Raw genomic sequence first — 25,642 nt, forward strand, 5'->3', positions numbered from 1 at the left:
GTTAGGTATGACTTGCCCTTGGTGAATCCATGTTGACTGTTCCTGATCACCTTCCTCTCCTCCAAGTGCTTCAAAATGGATTCCTTGAAGACCTGCTCCATGATTTTTGCAGGGCAGATGTGAGGCTGACCAGTCTGTAGTTCCCCGAATTCTCCTTCTTCCATTTTTTAAAGATGGGCACTATAGTTGCCTTTTTCCAATCATCCGGGACCTCCCCTGGTTGCCACGAGTTTTCAAAGATAATGGCCAATGGCTCTGCAATCACATCAGCCAACTCCCTCAGCACCATCGGATGCATTGCATCTGGCCCCGTGGACTTGTGCATGTTCAGCTTTTCTAAATAGTTCTTAACCTGCTCTTTCAACACTGAGGTCTGCTCACCTCCTCCCCATATTGTGCTGCCCAGTGCAGCCGTCTGGGAGCTGACCTTGTCTGTGATGACCGAGGCAAAAAAAGCATTATCTACTTAAGCTTTTTCACATCATCTGTCACTAGGTTGCCTCCCCCATTCAGTAAGGGTCCCATGCTTTCCTTGACCTTCTTCTTGTTGCTAATATACCTGTAGAAACCCTTCTTGTTATCTTTCACTTCCCTTGCTAGTTGCAACTCCATTTGTGCCTTGGCCTTTCTGATTACATCCCTGCATGCTTGAGCAATATTTTTATACTCCTCCCTAGTCATCTGCCCAAGTTTCAACTTCTTGTAAGCTTCCTTTTTTGTGTTTAAGCTCACAGAAGATTTCACTGTTAAGCCATATCTTCTATTCTTTCTCCACATTAGGGTCATTTGTTCCTACACCCTCAATAAGGCTTCTTTAAAATACAGACAACTCTCCTCAACTCCTTTCCCCCCCTCATATTAACCTCCTAGAGGATACTGCCCATCAGTTCCCTGAGAAGTCAAAGTCTGCTTTTCTGAAGTCTAGCATCCTTATTCTGCTGCTCTCCTTTCTTCCTTGTGTCAGGATCCTGAACTCGACCATCTCATGGTCACTGCTGCCCAGGTTGCCACACACTTCTACTTCCCCTACCAATTCTTTAAATGCATAACTTAAAGCACATGTCTAAGCCCATCCCTATTCAGCAAAACAGTGAACTTCCACATGGAGTTTAGAAAAGTTCATCTCCTTTTGAACACAATAGGCCAAATTCTTCTCTTATTTATGCAGGTATATACACTGTTTCAGGTTGGACTGTAAAATTAATGTAAACACCGTTGACTTTGATGGACTTACTTTGGATATATATATATCAGTGTAACTGAGAGGAGAGATTGGCCTACAATGTATGCAGGTTAGCAGATTTATGTTTCGGTTCTGATTTGGCTAATAATTCCCATAAATACTGTTCCTCCAAGTGTGTATAAAGACGTTTTGCAGATATCAGCAGGTTATTGTCGCAGGGCATTTCAGATGTTAACAATTGTTTCCAGTATCTGTACAATCATACCAATTTTCTGTAAGTATTTTATAGTCTCATGAATATAGTTTGAAAGTGTAGCTGATTAACCAAACTGCAGACTTAGCAAGGCTTCAGTCCCTTCATTGTTGTGTAGAAATGAATGCTTCTGTAATGTAGAAGGCAGCTCGGTAGCTAGGCACTCAGTGCATCCTGACTCTATCCGGCTCAGACCTTCATGGTAGCCAGAGACATTACATTGTAGAGTATGGGCATATCACTGATATTAATTCACTTCTTTCTTTCAGGGACTTCTTTTGCAGCAGGATGTAATATCAACATCAGTAAAATTTGTCCTCTAGTTTCATGGAGGCTACTATCCAAATCATATCCTTGTGTTCTGGAAAAGATTATTGGGTCTGGAATATTGAGTGCTGTGTGTTTCTTATTGACATCTAATATAGTATTGTCTGCGAAAAATATATTTATATAGTGGATATTAATGAGGCAAAACCAAGTGAAGCAACTTTTGCATAGACTGATAAATAGTCTAGATCAAATGTTCTCTGGGCTACATCCAGATGCAATATGCTACAATGCAGACAATACAGTGTGATGCTGATTTGCGGCAGTGCACTGTATCCAAACTGCTTCTGCATTTGGACCATCCCATTGGTCAGTATCTTCCTAACACTGTCTCAAAATTCTGTCCAATTGTTGTAGTCTTTTAAATGATAATTTCTAGTGAGTAGCTCCTGCCAAATGTGTGGCCCTAGACAGTGTAGTAAAAAGGAAATGATAAAGTGATATTATATGGATGGTAAATACTCATAACACAAAATGAAGGAGTCACACACATTAAAAACATTGGGCAAAATTCTGGCCCTGGGAAATCACAGGGATTTCATCCGTAGAGAGGGATTTTCAAAAATAGTCATCACTGGCCATCAGCTTTAGTAGGAGCAGAGTTAGTCCAATGCCGGGCATTTTTGAAAATCCCCTTCAGACAGGACATCTCATTTGTCTTTATACGTTTCAATAAGTGTTCATTAAAACCACATGGTAAAGTTTTGTTTTTTGTTTTGTACTCTCACTCCATTTTGGTTAAGCTGCACTGGCTTCTCCTGTTGAATTTTTGCTCTTTCCCTTGGCAGTTGCCTGTTGTTTTATAACTACTAAATTAATGCACTGATGGAAAATAACTTTAGCTTTAATTGGCAGCCTTAGAATCAATCAAAATATCTTGGATTAGACCAAGGGACATACTGCAAATAGTGGAAAGCTAAATGCTAAAGATCAGTAGTTTTCAGTGATCTGCCAGTCAAAAATGCTGCCTGGATACCAGTGGCAGAGTTCTTTATATATATCTATACTGACATTTGTAAATGCAAGAGCTTTGCTGCACCATCTATTTAATTAGTAATTAAATTTCAAAATAACTTTCTCTTTCTAGGAGCTGGATTTTGAAGCTAAAACAAGCTATACACTGAGGATAGAAGCAGCAAATAAGCATGTTGACTCTCGCTTTCAAAGTCTGGGGCCCTTTAGCGATATGACAACAGTGAAGATAATTGTGGAGGATGTGGATGAGCCTCCTGTATTCACTTCCCATTTGTATTCCATGGTAGTGTCTGAAGCAGCAAAGGTTGGCACCATCATTGGAACAGTTGCAGCCCATGACCCTGATATCTTGAACAGCCCTGTTAGGTAATTATGAGGCTTTGTTTATGTATGTACATACGTACGTATGCATGTTGTCCTTTGAAGTCATTTTGTCCAGTGTATTTCAGGATTATTAATTTATACCGGAAGGGATTATTTAGTTTTTTCAGCATATGTCCGTGCTGTTTAAAAAGTTTGTTTATTTTGACTCCAGTGTTGCAGTAGCTTTGATAAACAATTTATTTAAATCTCTTTAAAGATAGATATAGATATAGATATAGATATATATAATATATTCAGGTTTCTGAAACAAAAAAAATCACTTGATTATCCAAGTTCAGCAGCGGTTAGGAAGAATCCACAAACCATAATTTATGTCCCTATTAAATCATTTATGCCAAACCTATTATAGAGAAAACTATGTACAAAAAAGAAGTGATGCATTTTCTGGATGCATTGACAATGTGTATGTTGTAGAATTTGTATTCAAAAGAAGAACAAACTGGAGTTTCATTTGTTTAGCAAATTATATTTTTATAGTTATTTGTTTGAAAGATATGTGTTTGCATTATTTCAGCTTTATTATTCAGCTGCTTCAGGCTCACTCTTTCTATTACAATATAAAGATTAATTACTTATATATTTAATCTATACAGTCCACGCTTTGTATAATTACCAGACAAAAATGATTTTTAAGATAAAGGTTATAAATATATAAAGAGTGGGATTTTCAAAAGAACTTAGGAGCATGAGTCCTATTGATTTTCAGCCTTAGGTGCTTCTGAAATTCCTACCAGAAGCCCTAAGTGAAAAGACCTTATAACTAGGCCCTACAGTAATACATATAAGTAACAGTAAAAACAAAAACATTTTAATATTATAGTGCAGAAACTTGGACCTGAGGTTCCACAGTGCAAATTGTCCATATATCACAGAAATGGACAGAGTCAAGAAATATATTTGATGGCATACGGACAATGAAGACTCAGCAGGGGTTACAATAAGTATAAATGGTGTTCTAAACATGATAGAGGGGATGTCTCAGATACGTTGGCTGTGTGCCTTTTACTGGTCCCACTGAGGTAAAATATCTGCCATCACCACAGGGAAAGATGTGGTCACATTTCCCTCCTACGAGGGAGGGAATGAAAAATCTGTTTCAGGTATTTCCCTCCTTCTTTCTGCATGTTTAGATGGATAATCTGCCACAATATCATGCTTGGAATCCACATATTATGAACATATGACAAGGAGCCACATATAGAGAGTGAATTTTATGTTTGTGGTTGTGTGGGGGGAGAGGAACAGTGACAGAAAAAGAATTACAGTGATCTGGCTGTGTTTTAACTTATGTGATCACTTTCTAAGTACTGTATAGGTGTTAATACTAGATGTCACAATGCTATCCAAACGATAGGGACAGTATAAGTAAAAGTTTTATGTAATATTTCTGTCCCACTGAAATTCTAACCTATTTGAGACCTGTGGAAAATAGGGAAATGTGTTTAAGAGAAAGTTGCTGTTAAGTGTTATTATTGTTAATATTATTCATTTGGCATACACACTGAAAACTTTATATGGTACTAATTAATTATTTCACCTTTTCTGCTGTTATCTAATTTTTATTTACACTTATTCAAGGTGATTTTATCACTGTGTTGTGGCTCTGTACTTTACAATGCAGCAACCCTAACGTAAAAATAAAGCATGTATCTCACATGAAGAGGTGATGTATGTGTTCTCTCTCTCTCTTTCTCAATATATATTAGCAACAGATTGAAAATAAATGTACAAACAAGTACTAGATGGATGAGTTGGCATGGACTTACTTCTGAAATTTATCTTCACTAAGCTCTCTCTGCCACGGCAATGTTTTCTGGCAGTGTTGTTAGCATCTGGTTTATAAAATTTGGTTTTAGCAGAACTGCAAGGGTTAGTGTTAGTTCCAACTTCCATCTATATGCAATCCATCCTGACTGCTCTCTTTTTTTCCTGTAAAAGGGTGAGAGTCAAATTTTTAATCTCACTTTTGTCAATTTGCACCACTCCAGCAGCACAAAGCAGCCATAAAACTAGGTTAATTGGCATCTTGATGATTTCTCTGGGCTGAAGGGCATCCCAAGGTTGTGTGGACTCAGGGGTAGAGCAGGCCAAAATTTTTAAACAAAACTTTTTTCTGCCAAAAATGTAGATTCAGCTACATCAAAATGGTTCACTAATTTGTTTCAGTTTCACCTGATTGTTTGTGTAAAAAACAAACAAAAAAATCCTTTCCTTGAAACATTTTGTTTCAACATTTACAAAACATTTTTTGATTTTTTGATTCAAAATGAGTTTTCCTCTTGAAATTTCCTTTAGTTTTATTAATTAAATAAAAATGTTTAAATACTGCTCAAAATGGAAATGAAATTTTATTTTTTGATTTTTCAATTGTTTGAAAATTTCAAAAAATGATTGTCTTTGAGTTGTCCCAAAACAGTTTTTCAGAATTACAAGTGAACCAAAAAATCTGTTATTTGCATAGCTCCACATAGGGGGTGTGATTGGAGAAAGAAACCAGAGAAATAGACAGGATGTGCCAATGCCATCATAATCCCTGGGTGCCGAAATCATGCCGTGAGAAACCATTGATATAAATTAGAGCTGTCCTGAATCTGCTATAATTTACATAAAGGTTCAGACTCACCAGGATTGGAAGAGCATAAAAGAGTCTTTTACATATATATAGAATACATATATAATATATATAATATAATATATTACTTTTCTTGATCCATTTAGGAAGTTTAGATGATTATTTCAACAATATATGTTCGAAGAAGGAAAATGGATATTGACAAAAGAACTGAATTTATACATGTCTTGAAATATTGAGTGGGATATTGTGATTATAAGATTAGACACTTCTAAACCTTGACATCAAAGAAAAATAGAGGGTGTGGTAAGAAAAGCAGGGGTTATCTCAAAAGGTACTGAGAATTATTGAGGTTTGAAATAGCTTTGACAAAAGACCTGCCAAACTAATTTTCAAATACAACTGAGAGTAAGGAATTAAAAGATTAAATCACGTTGAAATAGATTTTTAGAATCTGAGTATGGATGCAGTACTTGTAAGTAAGTATTAGGGGAAATCTCTTTTTCAGAAACATTCATTTTTTTTTCTTCTTCTAGCCATATGTGTTGCAATTTATGTAATCTGTTGTTTTTAAACCAGTAAATCTTTGGCTCATCAGATTGCACAGTGATAGCGTTAATAACTGGAAAGCCTGATGTTTGGCAAGGGACTGAATCCCTACTGCTGGGCAAGACTGACTGCATTGCAAAGGTGACAGGTACAGCATAGTCTCTAGGGATAACATGCCAGCCATGAAACAGTTGATGAGCATTGCTGACCAAATACACAGCAGTTCTGGCATGGAGAAAAGGAAACGTTGAAATAGAAAAGACAAGAAATACAATAAAATAAAAAGGAGTGTTTGCTGATGAGAAAGGGAAAGTTCTAAATGTTGAATGCCAAAAAGTTTTTTCATTAGCGCTTCTGTTGCTATAGAACCCTCAGCACATAATATTCTACAGTAAAGCAACACCAAGTGTATAACAAGTTTCTGCTCCAGACAACTTGCAGTCTAAAGGGACAGATGAAAGCAATGTAGTACAGCACAGAACAAACTGGCATAGTACAATATAGTACAAATGCATAATGGTATATGGTCATTATATCTGGGAAGTGATCTCGTTGGGATATCTACTGTAATTCGACCGTTCCACATTTTTACAAGGTTTGATCAGTAATATACCACAAGTGAAGTTGTTGCATTGTTATGACAGTAATTATAATGTTTGGCCAGATGATGATTCTTTAACTCACACTGAGTAGTAAATAAGCATGGTATGTCAAGAAGTCATTGTTAGTAAACCTAAAACTGCATAATCCCATCTCCCATTTTCACACAGGAAAAGTAAACAATGGACAGGGTTCTCCCTTCCCTCTGTGTTTTCTGCTTGTTTTCTGTCTCCCCCTTCCTAGCAAACAATATGTTAAGCCAAGAAACTCAATGTGTTTGTCTAATGACAATAAAGCACCAGGAGCTGGCAGGCAAATATGTAATCCCCTGACCTCCAAGTATTTTTTTCCCCAGACCCATAGCACAGGGTAAGACAGGAGCTCTTCCACGAGTGACTTAAGTTCTGTTTCTGTCAGTGCCAGCTCTGCTGGGAGCTGCATGAATTTGATACAGCCCTGTAGCAAGCTTCCAGTTGTGATTCATATTAGGTTTGGGTTCAGGAGTATGCTATTCCATGAATAAATGAATGGCTCCCTTAAGGAGGAAAGTAAGAAAAGATAAGGAAATACCTGTAACCTCACTGAAGAAGGCATTATGTACGGGAACAGAGCCAGCATCTCTTAGCACTGTTCACTTTGTAGCCTCAAGAGGCAGCATATACAGTTTTGCTTCTTCCAGGAAACCTGAGCAATACCTGAGCAATGAAGAAAAAGAGTCAAAAAGGGGGAAACAATGAGTGCTCTTTCTATCTAATGAGAAATTAGTGAAATGTTTTGATAAACTATAGCTGAACATAGATCAGAAGTTTTCTTTAACCTTTCACCTAGGTACTCAATCGACCGAAACACAGACCTGGAGAGATATTTCAATATTGATGCCAACAGTGGAGTCATTACAACTGCCAAGTCTTTGGATAGAGAAACGAATGCTGTTCATAACATCACTGTCTTGGCTATGGAGAGTCGTAAGTTACAATTTAAAGGTTTTATACACAGAATGAACAAAAGATTCAGGTTCAATTATAATAATTGCTTGATGGCATTGAATAAAAATATGAAAATGTAGACCTATATATCTGATCTCACTATAGATAATGTGATGAGGACTGTGTTGTAAATAATAGATAGATAGATAGATAGATAGATAGATAGATAGATAGATAGATAGATAGATAGATAGATAGATAGATAGATAGATAGATAGATAGGACCTACCTACCTACCTACCTACCTAACACCTCCTCTGCCTCACACCTTGTGCAGTCAGTTAGACCTATCTCATTGCAGACAGGTATTTTATTCATTAAGACACATGTCCTCTGAACTCTGTGATTATCAGTTTACTGTGCAATACCCCTTTTACCACAGATTGGCAATTGTCTTGCACACCAATAGAAAGCATAGGTCCCTATTGCTAAAATCCATGATTGCTTCAATTTGGGGATGTAATTCAGGTTTGAGAGGAATTACACCATGTCTGCAAATAAAGGTGCTAGATTCCTAGAACTAGATTCACTCTTAATAGTAAGGGAATTGCAGGGAGAATGACTTGGGTGGTTAGATGGTACTTCTCTTATGCTACCCACAGTTACAGGGAAGCCATAAATTATGTCATAGGCTTCCCTGAATTACTGAGGGGAATTAACTGAATAAATGCATCTCATATCCATTCTAACCATGCCCCATCCTAGATGAATGGTACTATGCTGACTGGCTGTGAGCCCACTCGAGGTGGCTGGGTTTTTATGTCACCTCATTCCCATCCCCCCAGGGACTTTTTGCTCCTGAGGTTTATCCATTGGAATTTGAATTTGACCCCTGTGGTGAAATACGGTCCCACTGAAGTAAATGGCAAAACTCCCATTGTCTGAAAAAAGGCCAGGATTTCTATCCTAGAGTTTATTTTTCATTATGTTTCTAGGGGGTGTTTTAATTCATTTTGCAGGTGTGTGCACAAGACAAAATGCAAATGAAAGGCATATTGATCCAAAAAATAACTTGTAAAGAGTCTTTGTTTGTTTATGTGTTTGTTTGTTTTGCACAGAGAACCCAGCACAGATTGGGAGAGGATATGTGGCCATCACTATCCTTGACATCAACGACAATGCCCCCGAGTTTGCCATGGAGTACGAGACAACAGTCTGTGAAAATGCTCAGCCTGGCCAGGTGCAGATCAATATTTCCAGATGTTTATTCACATTAGTTAGGCAGTAATTTCTTTTGAAAAGATGCCAGCTTTAAGATAAAAGACAGTCAGCTTATTGCAATACAAATGACACTTTGCAATGACTGCGCAGCATAAACAAATATTAAGCAAAGTCTAAAAACTCCACCATACTGGCTATGGTGAAAGAGCTGCAGAAATAAAAATTAGATGTGCACAAGCCGTGTAAAACTCCAGATGTCCTTGCATAGCAAAATGATGCTTTTGTTTGCTTGATTCTGTACAGGGATGAGCACCCTTAATTCCCACTGATCTCACTAGGCAGTAAGAGTGCTCAGCACTTCACTTCCTATATCCTCTAGCACTCCTAAAACTTAAATGTGGGTGACATAAGTTTGGCTGAATTAGGAAAAAAGGGTCTAAGGGGCACAATATCCCCTGTGACAGTTCTCTTGTATTAGAAATTGTACAAGGTTGCCCTCACAAGGTCTGACTTTCAGAGGTTCCGAGCACCCCCTCCTTGCACACACTGACTTCAACTGGAGTTGTTTGTCCTTGGTACCTCTGAAAATCAGACCCAAAGAGATCCATTCACATTGCTCCAACCCCTCACCCCCTAGAAACCTGGAGGCCATTTTATTCCTGAAATTCACAGCATCCATGTACCATCCTGGATGCAATGGCCCTCTGCATGGAGGATTTCCACTTCTGTACTATCTCCCAGAGTCTCAGTCTTCCTCCTCTTTCATAAAAGACATCACTGTTCTGTCCATTTTTCAAAATTACAACAAAATTTAAAACTACAACAGAAATTAACATGATTAGCCTCATTTGCTCAAAAGAAACCTAGAATTGGACCAGCAGGAGTCTTGTAAGCCATAAAAAATTAAGATGGACTGACCAAATTGCATATGAGTATCTACCCACACTGTCCCTGGCTCTAATCAGTTATTCCAGATACTCATGACCACATACTCACAATTTATAAATATCAAAGACATGAGTCTAGTCCAGTGGTGGGCAACCTGCGTGACGCATGCGGCCCATCAGGGTAATCTGATTGCGGACCGCAAGACATTTTGCTGACTTTGACCGTCCACAGGCACGGCCCCCCGCAGCTCCCAGTGGCCGCAGTTGACCGTTCCTGGCCAATGGGCCCTGCATTGGATGGTTAACGTCAGCAAAATGTCTTGCTGCCCGCAATCAGATTACGCTGATGGGTCGCAGGTTGCCCATCACTGGTCTAGTCTGTTATATTTCGTATGGTTTGTCATGTTTCAGAAAATGTTGATTAAATTAATATTCAATTCTGTTTTACTCATCCTTAATTAACTCTAAAATCTGGGCTTTACATTTACACCTGTGGTTTGCAGACACAGTGTGGCATTAATTGCACCCACTAATAACTGTGAGAGGCTTGTCTCTCTCTCTCTGGTGCTAGATTATATCCACTGTTATTTTCACACATAAGGTGTCCCCTTTCCAACACTATAAAACTCTCATTCCTATCCTTAATGAGTGGTGATATATTAGATCGTAACCTGTCACTGGATGAATATTGGCTACATAGTGCCTCGAGCCAGTGCAGTTTGGGGTAGAGGAAGGAAAGGAAAAGTATTTATCTTCACCGTTTTCAGTGGGGAGATGGGAGATGAAAGTTAACGGTGTCTAAAATTGCTTACAAGGTTGAAATGTTAGAACAAGGTGTTGGGGGCAGAATGCAAGTCAGATGGCTGAAGGTGCATGATAAATGAGATTTACCACTTGACCATGAGCGCTGTGTGTATAGGGCATGCGTGTATATACTGCTTTGTATTATATAAAATATAAAACTCAATATAACTTCAACCGAACCCTCTCTTTTCAGGTAATCCAGAAAATCAGTGCTGTTGATAAAGATGACCCACCCAGTGGTCACCAGTTCTACTTCAGTTTGACAGTAGAAGCAGCAAATAACCACAACTTTTCTCTGCAAGACAACAAAGGTAAAAATATAAATGTTGTTGGGTGCCTTAGGGGAGCACTGACTTAGGCGCCTTAGGTAACCACCACTCTTTTTTCAGACACATAGTGATCATCACTGGGGTGCACTTCCCTGCCAGGGAGGGCATTAATTAAAGAGCAGTCTGCCCCCTAAGTAACTTTTATCTAGAGATTATCTGTCAAGAGGAAGAAACTGTTGTTTAAATCATTTTGAGCCTTGAGCTAAACAGTGGGGCTTCAAATCTTTTCTTTTCCCCCAAGTGCCTTTTCCCTCTTTTTTCCCTGTATTTTTATATCTTTATCCAAATTAGATTTTACCTTGAGGGCAGTGACTGAAAAATGTCCTGGGCCTCATGTTTTATTAATATAATTCAGGGCATAAAGAAATGAGCCCCAAAGGCATGGCAAAATGAGAATTCCTTTGGTGAAACCCCCACAAACACCTTTTCAGCAACTGAATGTTGTTTTTGGAGGTGAAGGCTGAGTGCTCATTTTTTAGGCTACCTACAATATTTACACATGCTGTCTAGGACTGTATTTCCCCAAAGATCTACACAGAGGACCATCATTGGCATCACATTCCCACTGGTGAAAAGAGATGAGAACACACTCCTTATTGGAGTTCTCATTAATTGCTGTATATGTATGGCAGCTAGACATTGGCAGTCTGCTTAGCTAATGGTTGAAGCAAATAGAATACAATAGACCCCCATCTCACTGCTGCACTGCTCTATTTGCTCTGCAGTGTGAAATGGAGTAAAAAACTTGCTCTTGTAATAAAATAAACGATTAACCATAATTTGAGTGAAAAGGTACTATTTTTGTGGACAATTTTTCAAACTGTATCCACACTTTGATTCACCTTTTGTCCTGAACAAAAATAAGAATACAAACTAAATATAAAATGAAATGACCACAATACAAAAAATCAGTCTGTTGATAAAGAGTCTTATTCAGCTGTCCACAGTTTGTTTTTCCAATGTGCTTAACTTTACTTATATGAACAACAGTACGGAAGTCAAGTAAGCATATGCTGAAGTGATTTTATAGATCATGACCTAAAGACTCAAATGCATTTATTATTATTAATATTATTACTTAGAATACATTAGCCCTCTGAAATTCTAGGCAGGGTTCTGGGACACACTGTGCAATGTACCATAACATTGTAAAAATACACTCTCTTCCCCAGAGAACATACAATCTAGATCAGTACACCCCATGCCACAGCAATAAAGTCAACAGAGGTGTAAGTAAGGGCAGAAGTTGTCCGTTTTTGATTATCTAACTTTGTACATACCAGACTTGTGTGCTCAGAAATAATTGCTCATACTTTCTAATGGGTGTGTGCAAAAGTGTATATGTACTTTTTTGTATGTACCACAGAAGGACAATAATCCCTGTATGTCAGGATTTGCACAGACACACACAGTTTTGTGCATCACTCTGAACATCTGGGCCTTTACAGCACTTAAGCATATGCTTAAGTTTAAGTATGTTGGTGGCCTTGTTGAATTCAGTGGGACAGTTAAGCATGGGTACAATTGTTTACGGATCACAAAGTGTTCATTTTACTGTAGTTAATATTAGGAAAAGTAAAATAATTGTGTGTTATTCTGAACTATTGAAACTTTAAAATGGGGAAGAAAAAGTCGCAAAAGAAGTCAGTAATACACTGTTCAATTGTTTTAATATATTTTAAAACATGTTTAATAAAACATATTTTAAAAGTGCAATACCTGCAAGATATACAGATTTGATTCTTTATTATCCATTCATTTGTTGAGTGCAGTCAGGAACCATCAGCAAATGGTCATTTCCCACTGTCTTTCTTCAGGAGGGCAAAATTATTATTTATATCTCTTAAATTGTAGTACTAAACATTACAAATCAGTTGTGACAGCCATGTCTCTTTGAGCAGCTTGATAACATTTTAAAAACCTATATTTGGGTGCTTGAGAGCTGTTAATTAAATCTCAGATATTCTACTATTTTATTGTTACTAGAGGCTATATGGCTTTTTATTTTCTTATGAAAAGATACCTGAGATGTGATTATGGATTTTGAAGTGATTGGTTCCATTGCCATATGTCTTTAAGTCACTAGGTGCACCATTTTGAGGAGCTCACTTGTGACCTTGAATATATAAACTAATTGTTCTTTCTAGGTCAGTTTTAAACTCCTGTACACTGGGTAAGCATGAAACATGTGCAGACTCCCATTATAGATTCTTGCATTATTTGTGTACACAAATGGGTCTTGGGTGCATGCAGACAAATAATTAGATGTGCTATTACCTAATTATGCATTTGCACACACAATTATGTGTTTGCGTGTGTGGATGCCATGTTTTTTTTGTGACCCAAGCTGTGACAATGTGGATTTCAGAGGTTTATTCTCCTCTTTTCCTCTTCCTGTGTGAATCTAACTTCCATTAATATCAATGCACATTTACAGTGGGGAAACAGAGCCTGCAAAATTAGAAGTGAAATCTATGTGTTGATACACCGTGTAGCTACTTAAAGAAACAAGTGAAGTGCAAATTTTTTTCATTTAATTTACTGTGCCCCACCCCTTCTGGGATTTTGCTTCATGAGTGTGGCACTGCAAGTGTGATTAAAGTTTATAGGCCTCCACAATTCCAGCATAAAACTTACTGGTAAATACAGGCCTTAATGGTTTTTGCATGGGCTAGAACTAAATTCTCAAGCAGAACATATCATCGCAGCTCCTTACGGTGGATGGCCAGGACAAAGAAGTTAATAAAATAATATAAAACTTTAAGTCCATCAGACAGAAAAAAAAATGCATTTTTCCCTTGGACTATTCCTATAGAAATTCTGAGTGTCTTACACTTGTCTTTTTCTTCCTCTAGACAACACCGCATCTGTGCTAACCAGGAGAAATGGATTCCGGAGACAGGAACAGGCTGTTTTCTACTTGCCAATATTCATTGTGGACAGTGGCTCGCCCTCACTTAGTAGCACCAATACCCTCACTATCAGAGTGTGTGACTGTGATGCCGACGGCAGAGCCCAAACATGCAATGCAGAGGCATACGTCTTGCCTGCAGGACTTAGCACTGGCGCACTTATAGCAATACTTGCTTGCGTCCTGACATTATTAGGTATGTCCTTGGTGTTTTGTTCATTTACACCCCAAGTACAGTATGACAAACAAACAAACAAACAAACAAAGCCCCCGCATCTCGTTTATTGTTTATCCTCAGTTTTCTTTAGGGAAGAAAAGCTAATAATCCAGCAACAGAGGCATTTTATAGTATGTAGGTAAATAATGTCAAAGGTAATCTGCCAGAAAGTAATGGTAGAAGGAATAATATCAGTTGCAGCTGATATAATAGTTATAGATAGACGTTGCAGGTGAAAAAGTGGATTTATGAACATCTCTCTCATTGAACATAATATAGCTGGTAGCGTTCACATTACTTACTGAGTATATAATTTGCACATTTATAAACAGTTTGTTTCTTTTAAAGATATTCATTTATAACATTTAATGATTTGCAAAGAGCAAAAGACTTACAGCAAATGTCACAAATGAATTTATTGATGAGAATTAGCATATTTAATTGAGTAGCATTTGCATGACGTCCTTTTGTTATTTAGCACAGTTGCATTTTACATTCTGTGTGAAAACTGAAACTAGAGACGGGAGGGAGAAAAGGTGAAATTGTGAAATCACGCTAGAAGCTTAGTTGTATCAGGATTTCTCACTTCCCTGTGGAGACTAAAGTGAAATTGACTAGGCGGTGACAGTATTAAAAACTCAAGATTGTGGAGCAGAAAAGGGAACCAAGGAGCTTCCCTAATCTTTTCACACCCAGTGCAAGATTCTGGTGCAGTCAGCATCCCAGTGTTGCTTGAGGCCCCAGCTGAGCACATGCTTAAGTGCTTTCCTGGATCAAGGCTTGTATGAGTACTCTTGGTGAGCGTATCATCCCAAAAGGAGTGGGGAGATTGTAATGTCCACAGTTCGGTATCGTAGCCACAGAGGTAGCTAAAATACAGAATCAGTTTAGGTGGTTCCCACCAATAGGCGTTTACTGTAGTTTCCTCCACTGTGTGTACAACAACTGGATCCGGCAGTGTCCCCTTCCTGCTGTTGGCTACTTCGAAGTCTCTAAGTGCAGTCCATTGCCTCTCCTTCCCTACAGGAGCCTGCATAGTGAATTAGGTGCATTGGTGGAGAGCAGGCCACACCTCCCCAAATAATGCCTTGTCCCTCCCTGAGACATCATTTCTTCTGGTACTCTGCACTGCCCAGACAGGCTCAAAACTAATAGGCAGAGACTGCCTGGATCACTGTTAACGGAACAATAAAACAACAAGAGTATTGAGAACCCAGTCAATTTACACAGTGGTTCTACACAGGTTGTAGTGTTTCCTGTTTCTGGTGTTTTAAGCCTGTGATGGGCAAAGTACGGAGCTTTTCAAATTTGTTCTTTACTCATTTTGCTGTACTTAAATTGCTCCTTCAATACTTAATAACAGTTTGTAAGGTTAATGAGGTTAAAAATGGAATGGAGCCATGTGAAAAAAAAATATTACTGCCCTGATCGTCAGCACAACTAAAGAAAGTTCCTGAACACATACATGCCCTCCCATATTTACACATTTGGATCAGTGACTAATGGCCAGATCCTTATCTGGTATAAATTGGCATTGCTTGGTTGAAGTCTACAGGGTGGCGCAAGTTTGGCCCAAAGTGATTTACAGAAATACAATTTCTGTACTCATAGAAAGTCACTCACCCAGCACTCTCATACCATCATTTCTGGCAAATAAAGAAATGAGACGGTTATTTTCAAAGTCCTGTAAAAACATACCATGGTTTACAGGATTGTTTGTGTGTGTGTGTGTGTATTTCTTAAACAGGAGACAATGTTTCTCAGGGAAGATATTCAGTAGAGACCCAACTTATTAGTTGTCAAGTTACCAGGTAGTAACTTGTTTATTCTCTTCAGTGCAACAGCGTTGGAATGCAGCAGATAACTCATGGTACCACAGTGCTGCTTCTCATCTCTTTGAGACTGTTCACAAGCACTGGCAAAGAGAAGAGGAGAGGATCTCAGAACATATTATCTAAATAATTTGTTCTGCAGCATATGAGGGACATGTCTGCTTGCTGCTTGGCTGTTGATGTTAGGTGTCAGAAGAATTGACATTCACTACATTTTGTGGGGTTTCAAAACTGGCCATCTGAATATCCCCAAAGAGCTCACTTTTACTTGTCTGAATTGACATTTGCATGGCTGAGCCCCTTACCATTTTCTGCCTACAAAGTCACATTTGGATGCTTACATGCAAAGCTGCCGGTGCATGTTAAACAGGTGGCATTGAAGTTGTCCTCTAGTGAATGCCAGAGTTAGAGCCTCAAAGTAGAGAGGCCAGAGGGGTGAGCTTTCCCCGCCCCTAATCTGACTGATGAAGATTGATTTCTAAACTCCGTTCCACAAGAAAGTTCCAATAGTCAGTCGATTACTTAGAAAAGCTGCACAGTATCAACTCTGCAGCAGAGCTGTTGTTTTCAACAAAAACATGGCTGTTATTTATGCTATGAAAATACATATGAAAAGTACTATGCTGGGTGTCATTCACTTTATACTGTATATAATTCTTTTCAGAAATAAGAGAGGAAATCTTTAACTCCTTTGAAAATTATATGGTAACTTCATTCAGTGTAATTTATTTTTCAGTTAACATCTCACAGATGCAATAATAAGTGTTTTTAGAATAAGCATTTAACATAGTGTGTAACTGCAATTTTATTATATGTAAAAGCTCACAAAAAGAAGTATTTGCATGTAAAGTTACATATAACTTATTTCCACAGCTCAGGAATTTCCATTACATTGAAACATCAGGTAGAATCAGAAATCTGGTTAGTAATGTGCTTTCCCTATTGGTAGTTCCATACTTGAAATGGTAACCCACCGTCAGCACCCACTTTCCTATCCCATTCTAAAAAAAGGTCTTTGCACCTCATTGTATACACTTCTATATGCTATAGTATATAATAATACAATGATTAAACTTCCCAAAGTAGATTTAAAAATTAAAATAAAAGTAGATACAAATTGTTTATTAATTGTTAATATTATTGTACCACGAATGAGTCCTAATGAGTTCAGGGACTCTGTGCAATTTTGGTACAAATACATTGTAAGACACAGTCCCTGTCCTAAAGAGCTTACATTCTAAATAAAAGATGGACACAGGATGTGAAACTGACTCAGAGATTATGTCTTGTATTTCTTTAAGTAAATGGTGTTTTGGGGTGAGTCAATATTGGGTGACCCAACCTGAGATACCTTGAAGGGGGGCTGATTTTCAGATGGTGCTAAGAACCTGCGCTCTGAAAATCATCCCCTGCTAAAATCTCTCAAATTGGGCATACAACATTACCAGTCACTTTTGAAAATTTAAACCAGGTTGATTTACTCAAGGTCACCCAGAAAACCTGTGCAGATCTGGGAACAGATCTCCTAGTCCCAATCTGCTTTAACCACAAGAGCTATCTGATTGCACTAGCCATGAGAGTGTATGAATTAGAAGGCTACTGAGGCATTTCTTAGATGGTGGAAGATACCCAGCCTTTAGCTTCAGGGTTCATAACACATCCAAGGCATGAACCAATAGTTTACTAATTCAAAGCCTGATGTGGTTTATTGCTATATTAGAGAATATGCTTAAGGGACTGTTGCATGGCAATGGGTATTAGCCAAAAGACAACCCGGAAGAGAGGACCACAAACACGGCTATAAAGAATGTCATACAGCTATTTATTACATCTTTAAAATGATGCAGCAATTGCCTTGAGTACAAAATGAAAGTCTAGAACAAAAACAGAGACAGGGAGACATGCTGGGTGACAGCCTACTAAGATAAGTGAGAACTTCAAATTTACACACATTGCACAATGGCTTTTAGAGGCAGTGACTTCAACAGGACTATATTTGGGACTGGTCTACACACAGTTTTTGCATTGACTGAACTGTATTTGTTCAGAAACAGCTTAAGGTAAATGGTTACAACCTTTCCTATGGTTGCAGTGACAGAAAGGTGTTAATTATTGGCATAGCTGATTTTGACAAAATGTATCCAAACAAGCTGTGCTGATATAAATACATTTATATCTGTATAACTGCATCCACATAAGGGCATTGTAATGATTTAACTCAATTGCTTTTTTCTACCAAGCTAGTTAAATTGGTACAAAATCTGAGTGTAGTCCCAGCCATTAGTTGTTCTGGTTGTTCATGGATTAGTTGTTTGTAGCAAATGGTATTAGGTGTTTTGCTTATTAAATATAACAACCAGTGATGTTATTGTCTGTGTGGTTGTTTAGAGTTAATATGTATACCTAATGCTTGCACTATACTTTTATTTCCATTGTACAATCTATAAAATTAGCTTTTTTAGTCATTCAGTCAGGCACTCTTTACCGCCTTGATCACTGGTTCTGTGACGAACATGGGAAAGGAAATAGGCCATAATGGGAAATAGACTACATTTAAAATCAGACGTGCTTGCTTTAGGTACCACAGATATTTGGTTTTGGCCTGTAATAATCTCCACAGTCCCTGCAATGCAGCTAAGGCTTTGTTCATTTAGAGGTTAAATGTTATTGTTCATAGCTGCTGGAGTAGTTAGAAATTAATAATCTCTTCAAGCCATCTAAATGCTAAAATGTTTAACCTTTTGAAAGACTTCATATTTTTCTTGGCTTCAAGCAAGAGTGGGATGTACAAGGCATACTACATAAAACATTCATTTTATCTTGATTTTTATTGTACCTCTAGGCAGGCGTATCTACTAAGTTTCATATTTTTCACTTATTAGCAGGTATTTAAATCTCAAAATGAAGTCTGCTCAGCATGACAGGAGTGTGAAAACACATTTACACTTGACTAAAGGAAGTGATTAGATGCTTGCTACATGGCAATAAAAATTGTCACACTGACATGGTAAAAAATATAAAAGAAGAACTAAAAGATGAAGAAAACCCTTAGTTCTGTCTATAGTGATCTTAAATTAAATCACAAATTTATCACTGTTAGCAATGTAATTTGTCTTTCATTTAAAAATATCACTTTTAGTAAGAAAACCTGTTAAGAGTGAAATTTAACCATTGCATGTAGGAGATAGATAGATAGATAAGGTTAGATGGGGGGAGAGACAGTGTACATATTATGTTCACCATACTATAATTTACAACAAAACAGATTCTGCTAATACAAAAATGTTTGGCAACTACTTTAAATCCCTTTTAAAGGTCAAACTCCTAATATTTCAGACTTATGTAAATGTGGCTCCGAATAGGGTTTGCCAAACCATTGCCGCCTCAAAGTAACGTGTGTCTTTCTTGTGCCAGTAGATGTCATACAAAAAATATAGGCTGGTGCCACAATAATTCACAATCACAAGGCATCTGCTAATAGATGGATCATTAGATGCATGCCCTGTAGCTATTACATGAAAAATAATGCATTGCTTACTATATTTGTCAAAAAGAGAAAACTTCAGGAAGAAAACTTGTTTCAGTCTTACTTTTAGAAGGCACAGAAGGTGCCCAGGAAGGAACTGCAAAGACCGGTCTTCGAAGTCTGATTATGCTGTAGGCCAATTTGACACTGGGCTGGAAAAGCTACATAAGGAGGATGGTGTGGTACTTCTAAACAGAAAAGAAGTCTGAATGGCTTTGAGTTGCTTAGGTATTTTTACCACCTGACCCACATCTTAAATTATGCCCTGTGTGTAGCTTTACTTCTTGGTAGAAAATACCTCCCTGAAAAGATGTTCTTATGAGGATGATGTACTGCACAGATGTCACACATGAGAATACTTGGGGAGAGTTCACGTAGTTGGGGAGTGTCCCAAGGTAGTTATTTATGTATTTAATGCCCATAATTTGTCTTTGGGTTAATGGTATCTAATTTATATTTCATTATGTAGTTGCTCAATTCAACTACTCTTATTATTGTGGTATACCCTAATATTGCTATATGTCTGGTTGTGCTTCTGTTTATATTATAAAGCCTTATGTTCAGTGTTTTGCATTCTGAAACAAAAGTTCAGTCCATGAAGAAGCATGGCATGCAAAGAATCAGCCCAAAGGAGAACTGAGTTCCTTTAAACCAAAATTAATCTAAATTAGCTTTCAGGAACTTTTCCCTTTAAGAAGTCTGTGTAACATCCAGCAGAAGTATGTGAGTGCTATGGGGTGAAGGATATAACCCTGGATCATGCATTTTTTTACAAAAATATATTCTTAGGATAGTTTAAAAATAGCACCAAGGCACAATGCTCTGAGATAGGGTGGAAGAGCAGCTTTACCACCGAATGTCTTCTGATTTTTACAACCTTAAGTATACATTATAGCTCCCACTAATCCCATCAAAGTTATTCAGAGGCTTCAACGTTAAAATAAAAAAATCATTTTTAGGAGGATAAGTAACAGTCTGTCATGTTTCAGACATGAATGTAGTACTCACATTAATCCCTTCAAATTATGTTTATGAATAGTACCTGTTTGTTTACCAAAAACATATTTAAACTGTAAATGACTGCAAGTATATTACATGCCTGGAGTGAATCCCCTCCTTATACTTTGGCTAAGTCTCTATAAATTAATCTTGGCTTTTAAGCTGAAAAAAAGAAACCCGAAGTATCAGAATTTTTTAAATCATTACTTTAGGGGTTGATCCAGTAAACGCACGCAGCCTTAGCAATTCTCATCAGATATTCACAGGCACCAACTATGGTATTTTGCACATTAAAGCAAAGTGCAGTCTAATACAGAGATGCTTTTAGTCCATGAAGTCAGGCTTATATTAGACATTATTTAATAACTCAGAGTTTCCCAATCAAGGAACAGGTATTTTATCAGTGAACCTATGGTGGCATACTTTAATTCAATCCCTTCCCAAACTACGGTTGTTAAAATCCATGTGGTATCTTTATGAATGCGCTTTTACCACTTGGGCAATTAGGAGTTCAGAAAAAGGTCTCTTTTTTCATTTTGTGGCTGTACGATTGTAATAATCAGCCTCAACTGGCTCTTAAATTTATGTTTAGCAGATAGCGTGGGATATAGCAATAAAGATGAAGACATTAAGTCAGAATTACTCTGGAAATATATTCTGTAATATCTAAAAGGTCTTTGTTTAAAAGCCATTTTAGAACCTACTAGTGATTCAAAATCTAACTGCATGATGTGGGCATTGTGTTCCTTGGATAAGGAAAGGATCTGTGTGGTGTAAACTGAGGAATAGTTCCTCTACTGGGAAAGATCTGAGTGGAGGATAAATTCAAACTTCATCATCACTAAAACTTTGGTCTTTTGTGTTCCAGTGCTGGTCTTGCTGATTGTCACCATGAGACGGCGGAAAAAAGAGCCACTCATTTTTGATGAGGAGAGAGATATCAGGGAAAACATAGTCAGATATGATGATGAGGGTGGCGGAGAAGAAGACACGGAGGCTTTTGATATGGCTGCCTTGAGAAACCTCAACATCATCCGAGACACCAAGACCAGAAGGGATGTGACTCCCGAGATTCAGTTCTTGAGCAGACCAACTTTTAAAAGTATCCCAGATAATGTCATTTTTAGGGAATTTATCTGGGAGAGACTAAAAGAGGCTGATGTGGATCCCTGTGCCCCGCCATATGATTCCTTGCAGACGTATGCCTTTGAGGGAAGTGGCTCAGTGGCTGAGTCACTCAGCTCTTTAGATTCCATCAGTTCAAACTCTGATCAGAATTACGATTACCTCAGCGACTGGGGGCCTCGTTTTAAACGACTCGCGGATATGTACGGAACTGGCCCTGACAGCTTGTACTCATAGCCTTGGAACCTTTCTATGTAAATGCACCGAAGAAAAACAAAAACAAAAACTTAACATCTGGACAAAGGCAAGTTGTAAATATTTCTCCATTTTTAACCTTTTAGGTTTTTTTGCCTTGGTGAAGCATATTTTCATTAGACTTGTCCTAGGGACTGCACTGACCACACGCAGATCCTGAGCATTTGATGGCATTTTTGATAAAATGAGACGCTCAGCCATATCCAAATAGATAGCAACCCTTATATACCTGCAGAGGCAACTGACTTCTAAGAGTATGTAGTGCACTGTGACTTCAATGAGCCAATGATACCCTAGAGATGCCTTCACAGTACTGCCATGTCTAGATTGCAAAGTCTCTAATAAGGGATAAGTAGAAGAGGAAACAAACAAAACACAATATCCCATTCAAAACAGTCTTACAATATTGTAGTTTTCTGATTTAAAAAAAAAAAAACTGTTGGCAAATTTTATTTACAGTGTTGCATGCAGCTTGCTTGCTCAAAAAACTCCAAACAAACAAAAGACAAAAAAAACAAAAAACCCAGCAGAATATTTTTATTGGTGGCGATGGTGGTGACGAGAGCTATTTAATTAGAAATCTCTGTACATACCTAGGTTATCAAAACAAACAAAAATAATTGCAAACCATGCTAAGAAAACCTGCAATATTTGTCATCGTCTTACTGAAATAATTTACAATCCCCATAAAATAAAAAATATGGAAAGGGATTCTTAACGTTGAAAATGGGCTTGTGATGCCTGTGTAGGTACGCAAAAAGTTGCTGTCTATTTGTTATTTTTTATTGTCTCTTCTGATTTGTACAGGAGAATTTATCTTTTGTTTCTTTTTTTAATTTAACATAGAGAGTTATATTTATTTTGGAGCTCCAGTCTCCACTAAATTCAGGTCCATTTTACTGCCTCATGGTATTACACGCGTCAGAACATGCTGATTTTTCTCCAGTCTCAGATACGTGAAGGAAATGAAGCATGGAAATGGAGAAATTACAGTACAGCAATCGAGCCCGCCATTCATCTCTCAAAAAGGAGCACAGCTACAAGGACACACAGTCATTCTTCTGAGCTATTACCATGTCTGAGACATTTGAATAAAATATTTGTACATTGCATTTTCGAAAGAAGACTCAGAGGTAGTTGGGAGTGTCTTTAGTGCGAGATTTAGTTTTCAAGGTCACATGTCCTATGCGCTTGGAAGACTTTAAAGACCGTGGTTTTTTCTCCCCTTCTCTTTTGCTGTTAATGAATCACAGTGAAAGACTGTTTAAAATTTCTTTCATATGTTAAGCAATGTAATGCTATAAACTCCAGAATCCATCTTTTGATCCTGATTCACATAAATATTTTCCCCAGAGGAATTAACTTCACAACACATAATTTCTACACTGATTCAGGAGTGCCAAAATAGAAGGACAATTGCAGTAGGTTAAAATATTGTACAATTTTGAAGTAGGGTTTCCTAGAATAAGACTTTTTTTTATAATTCTGACAATATTTATACTTCATCTTTCATGATTTATTATTAGAAAATAAGGCATATATTCAAGTAGTAATAATGTTTTCTTTTAATATTCTTTCCATTTTTTTCCTTTTTGAAGCATATGTAGACGAGTTCCTAAATAAGGCCCTGATTTTACAAACATTATTCATGTGTTAAATTTCAGTGACTTGACTTTGTTAGGACTTCAGCATAAGTGTTGAAGGGTCGGGGCCGAAGTATGCCACGAGTAGTTCACTCTGAAAGTGCTTCTTTCTGAAAAGAGGAGCCTTACAGTGAAATCCTAATGTATGGATGCACATGGGGGTGGGGGAAGATATCCTTAAGGCTTTGTAATTCTTGCAATCCAGCATTATCAATTAACTATGTGAAAGTGGCCTTCAGCCTCATTAAAAACATAATTTTGATTATCTGCAACAAATTTATTTAATTTGGATAACGTTTTTGTAGACAATCATTGCTTCATGATTGAGTAGATTTGCTTATAGTTGTATTAAATCTATATATATATATAGATATATATATAGAGAGAGAGATAGATAGATAAATAGATAGATAGATGACCGATTTTGTAATGGAATTGAAAGATATTACCCATGACTTTTAGTCACATATGTAAGATTTTCAATAAAAGAAAGTGAAAAAAGTATCAAGCGTATGCAGTTCAATAAAAGTAAGGTGTTATGTTGGTGTTAAATCAGCAAAGTGCTGGGAGAACAATTTTATAATAATCTCCTTGTTGGTGGGAAGATAAAATAATTCATGCATTTGGATTATGAAGTCAAAAGTGCTGATTTTAGCACATATCACTCAAAGGAGATTTCAGTGTTATTTAAGTAAACAGCACAACTGCCTTGCTTTTTTCCTGTTTTATATTTATAAAAAAAAATATATCCCCTTTCTCATAAAAATGTGTCAGCTTTGCCTTGCATTTGCTATGGGAAGAAATCCGTTCCACTTTATTTAATGCATTGAAAATTCTTGCATGTATCCATTTTCCATTACACAATTTGAAGATGATCCTGAAACTCTGTTGTTACACTACACACATTTGTCTGTTGGGTATAAAAAGTATTATATTTAAAAAATCTCTAATATTTGATGAGAGATATTACTATAGTACATATAATGCAATTTTTAAAAGGACTTTTCACAGCGTATCACAATTATGGTGTTTCATATTTTTTCATTGGATTAAAATTCTTTATTTTAGGGGGGTTTGTTGTTGTTCTGGGGCCTAATGTTGAAAGCCTTATTAAAGACTAAGTGGCTGACTAACTATAAGATCTTAAGAATGGCTAAAATGGATCAGACCAATGGTCCATCTAGCTCAGTATCCTGTCTTCTGACAGTGACTGGAGCCAGATGCTTCAGTGGGCATGAATAGAAGAGGGCAATTCCGAGTGACCCATCCCCTGGCATCCAGTCCCAGCTTCTGGCAGTTGGAAGTTTAGGGCATCCGGAACATGGAGTTGAATCCCTAACCATCTTGGCTAATAGCCATTGATGGACCTATCCTCCATAAACTTATCTAATTTTTTTTTTTCTAACCTGGTTATACATCTGGCCTTCATGACATCCCAGATTGACTTGTGTGAAGAAATACTTCTTTTTGTTTGTTTTAAACCTGCTGCCTATAATTTTATTGGTTGACCCCTGGTTCTTGTGTTATGTGAAGGGCTAAATAACATTTCCTTATTCATTTGCTCCTCACCATTCATGGTTTTCTAGACCTCTATTGTATCCCCAGCTTAATCATCTCTTTTCTAAGCTGAACAGTCCCAATCTTTTTAGTCTCTCCTCATACAGAAGCTGTCCCATACCCCTATTCATTTTTGTTGCCCCTCTGTACTTTTCCAGTCCTAAACGGTGAAAGTAAATGGTGCTACTTCTTTTTGTGTGTCCCACAAGGACAATGGAACTTTCCTGAAGAGCTCTTTTGAACAGACTTTCCTTCACATTTTTTTTACAAAGTTTTCATGAAAATTTTTAAAATTTCTAACTAGCTCTTGTAGTTAATGAGAGTTCATTGAAGTCCTCATTTGGCAGAATATCAAACAATCTGCCACCCATAATTAAAATGTAACTCCTTCCTGTTCCCGCCAAGTCACAACTGAGTTGTATGGTGTGCATGTCTAGCTGAAATTCCCCGAGGCCTTTACAATTGTCTCGCAGGACTATTGATAAAGTCTGGGTAAACCTGTCACACTCAGGTGAGATTATGGGCCAGGATCTTCACTCTGCTATAAACATGTACATCCACTGTAAT

The 25,642-nt window shown here is 37.5% G+C and overlaps 1 protein-coding gene across 2 annotated transcripts in view; it reads left to right on the top strand.

Annotated features, from left to right (window-relative positions):
* CDH7 (cadherin 7) overlaps nt 1–23,975 on the top strand; it is a 107,951-nt gene extending 83,976 nt beyond the window's left edge. For both annotated transcript variants that reach the window (XM_073331690.2, XM_073331692.2), the window contains 6 exons: nt 2,851–3,104; nt 7,672–7,808; nt 8,888–9,009; nt 10,875–10,992; nt 13,866–14,117; nt 21,364–23,975. In XM_073331690.2, coding sequence (XP_073187791.1) covers nt 2,851–3,104; nt 7,672–7,808; nt 8,888–9,009; nt 10,875–10,992; nt 13,866–14,117; nt 21,364–21,857 — 1,377 coding nt within the window. In that variant the 3' untranslated portion in view covers nt 21,858–23,975. The remainder of the gene's footprint in view (nt 1–2,850; nt 3,105–7,671; nt 7,809–8,887; nt 9,010–10,874; nt 10,993–13,865; nt 14,118–21,363) is intronic.
* The last annotated feature ends 1,667 nt before the right edge of the window (nt 23,976–25,642 follow it).

This window comes from Lepidochelys kempii, chromosome 2 (genome assembly GCF_965140285.1).
Source record: "Lepidochelys kempii isolate rLepKem1 chromosome 2, rLepKem1.hap1, whole genome shotgun sequence".
NCBI classification, from domain to species: Eukaryota; Metazoa; Chordata; order Testudines; family Cheloniidae; genus Lepidochelys; species Lepidochelys kempii.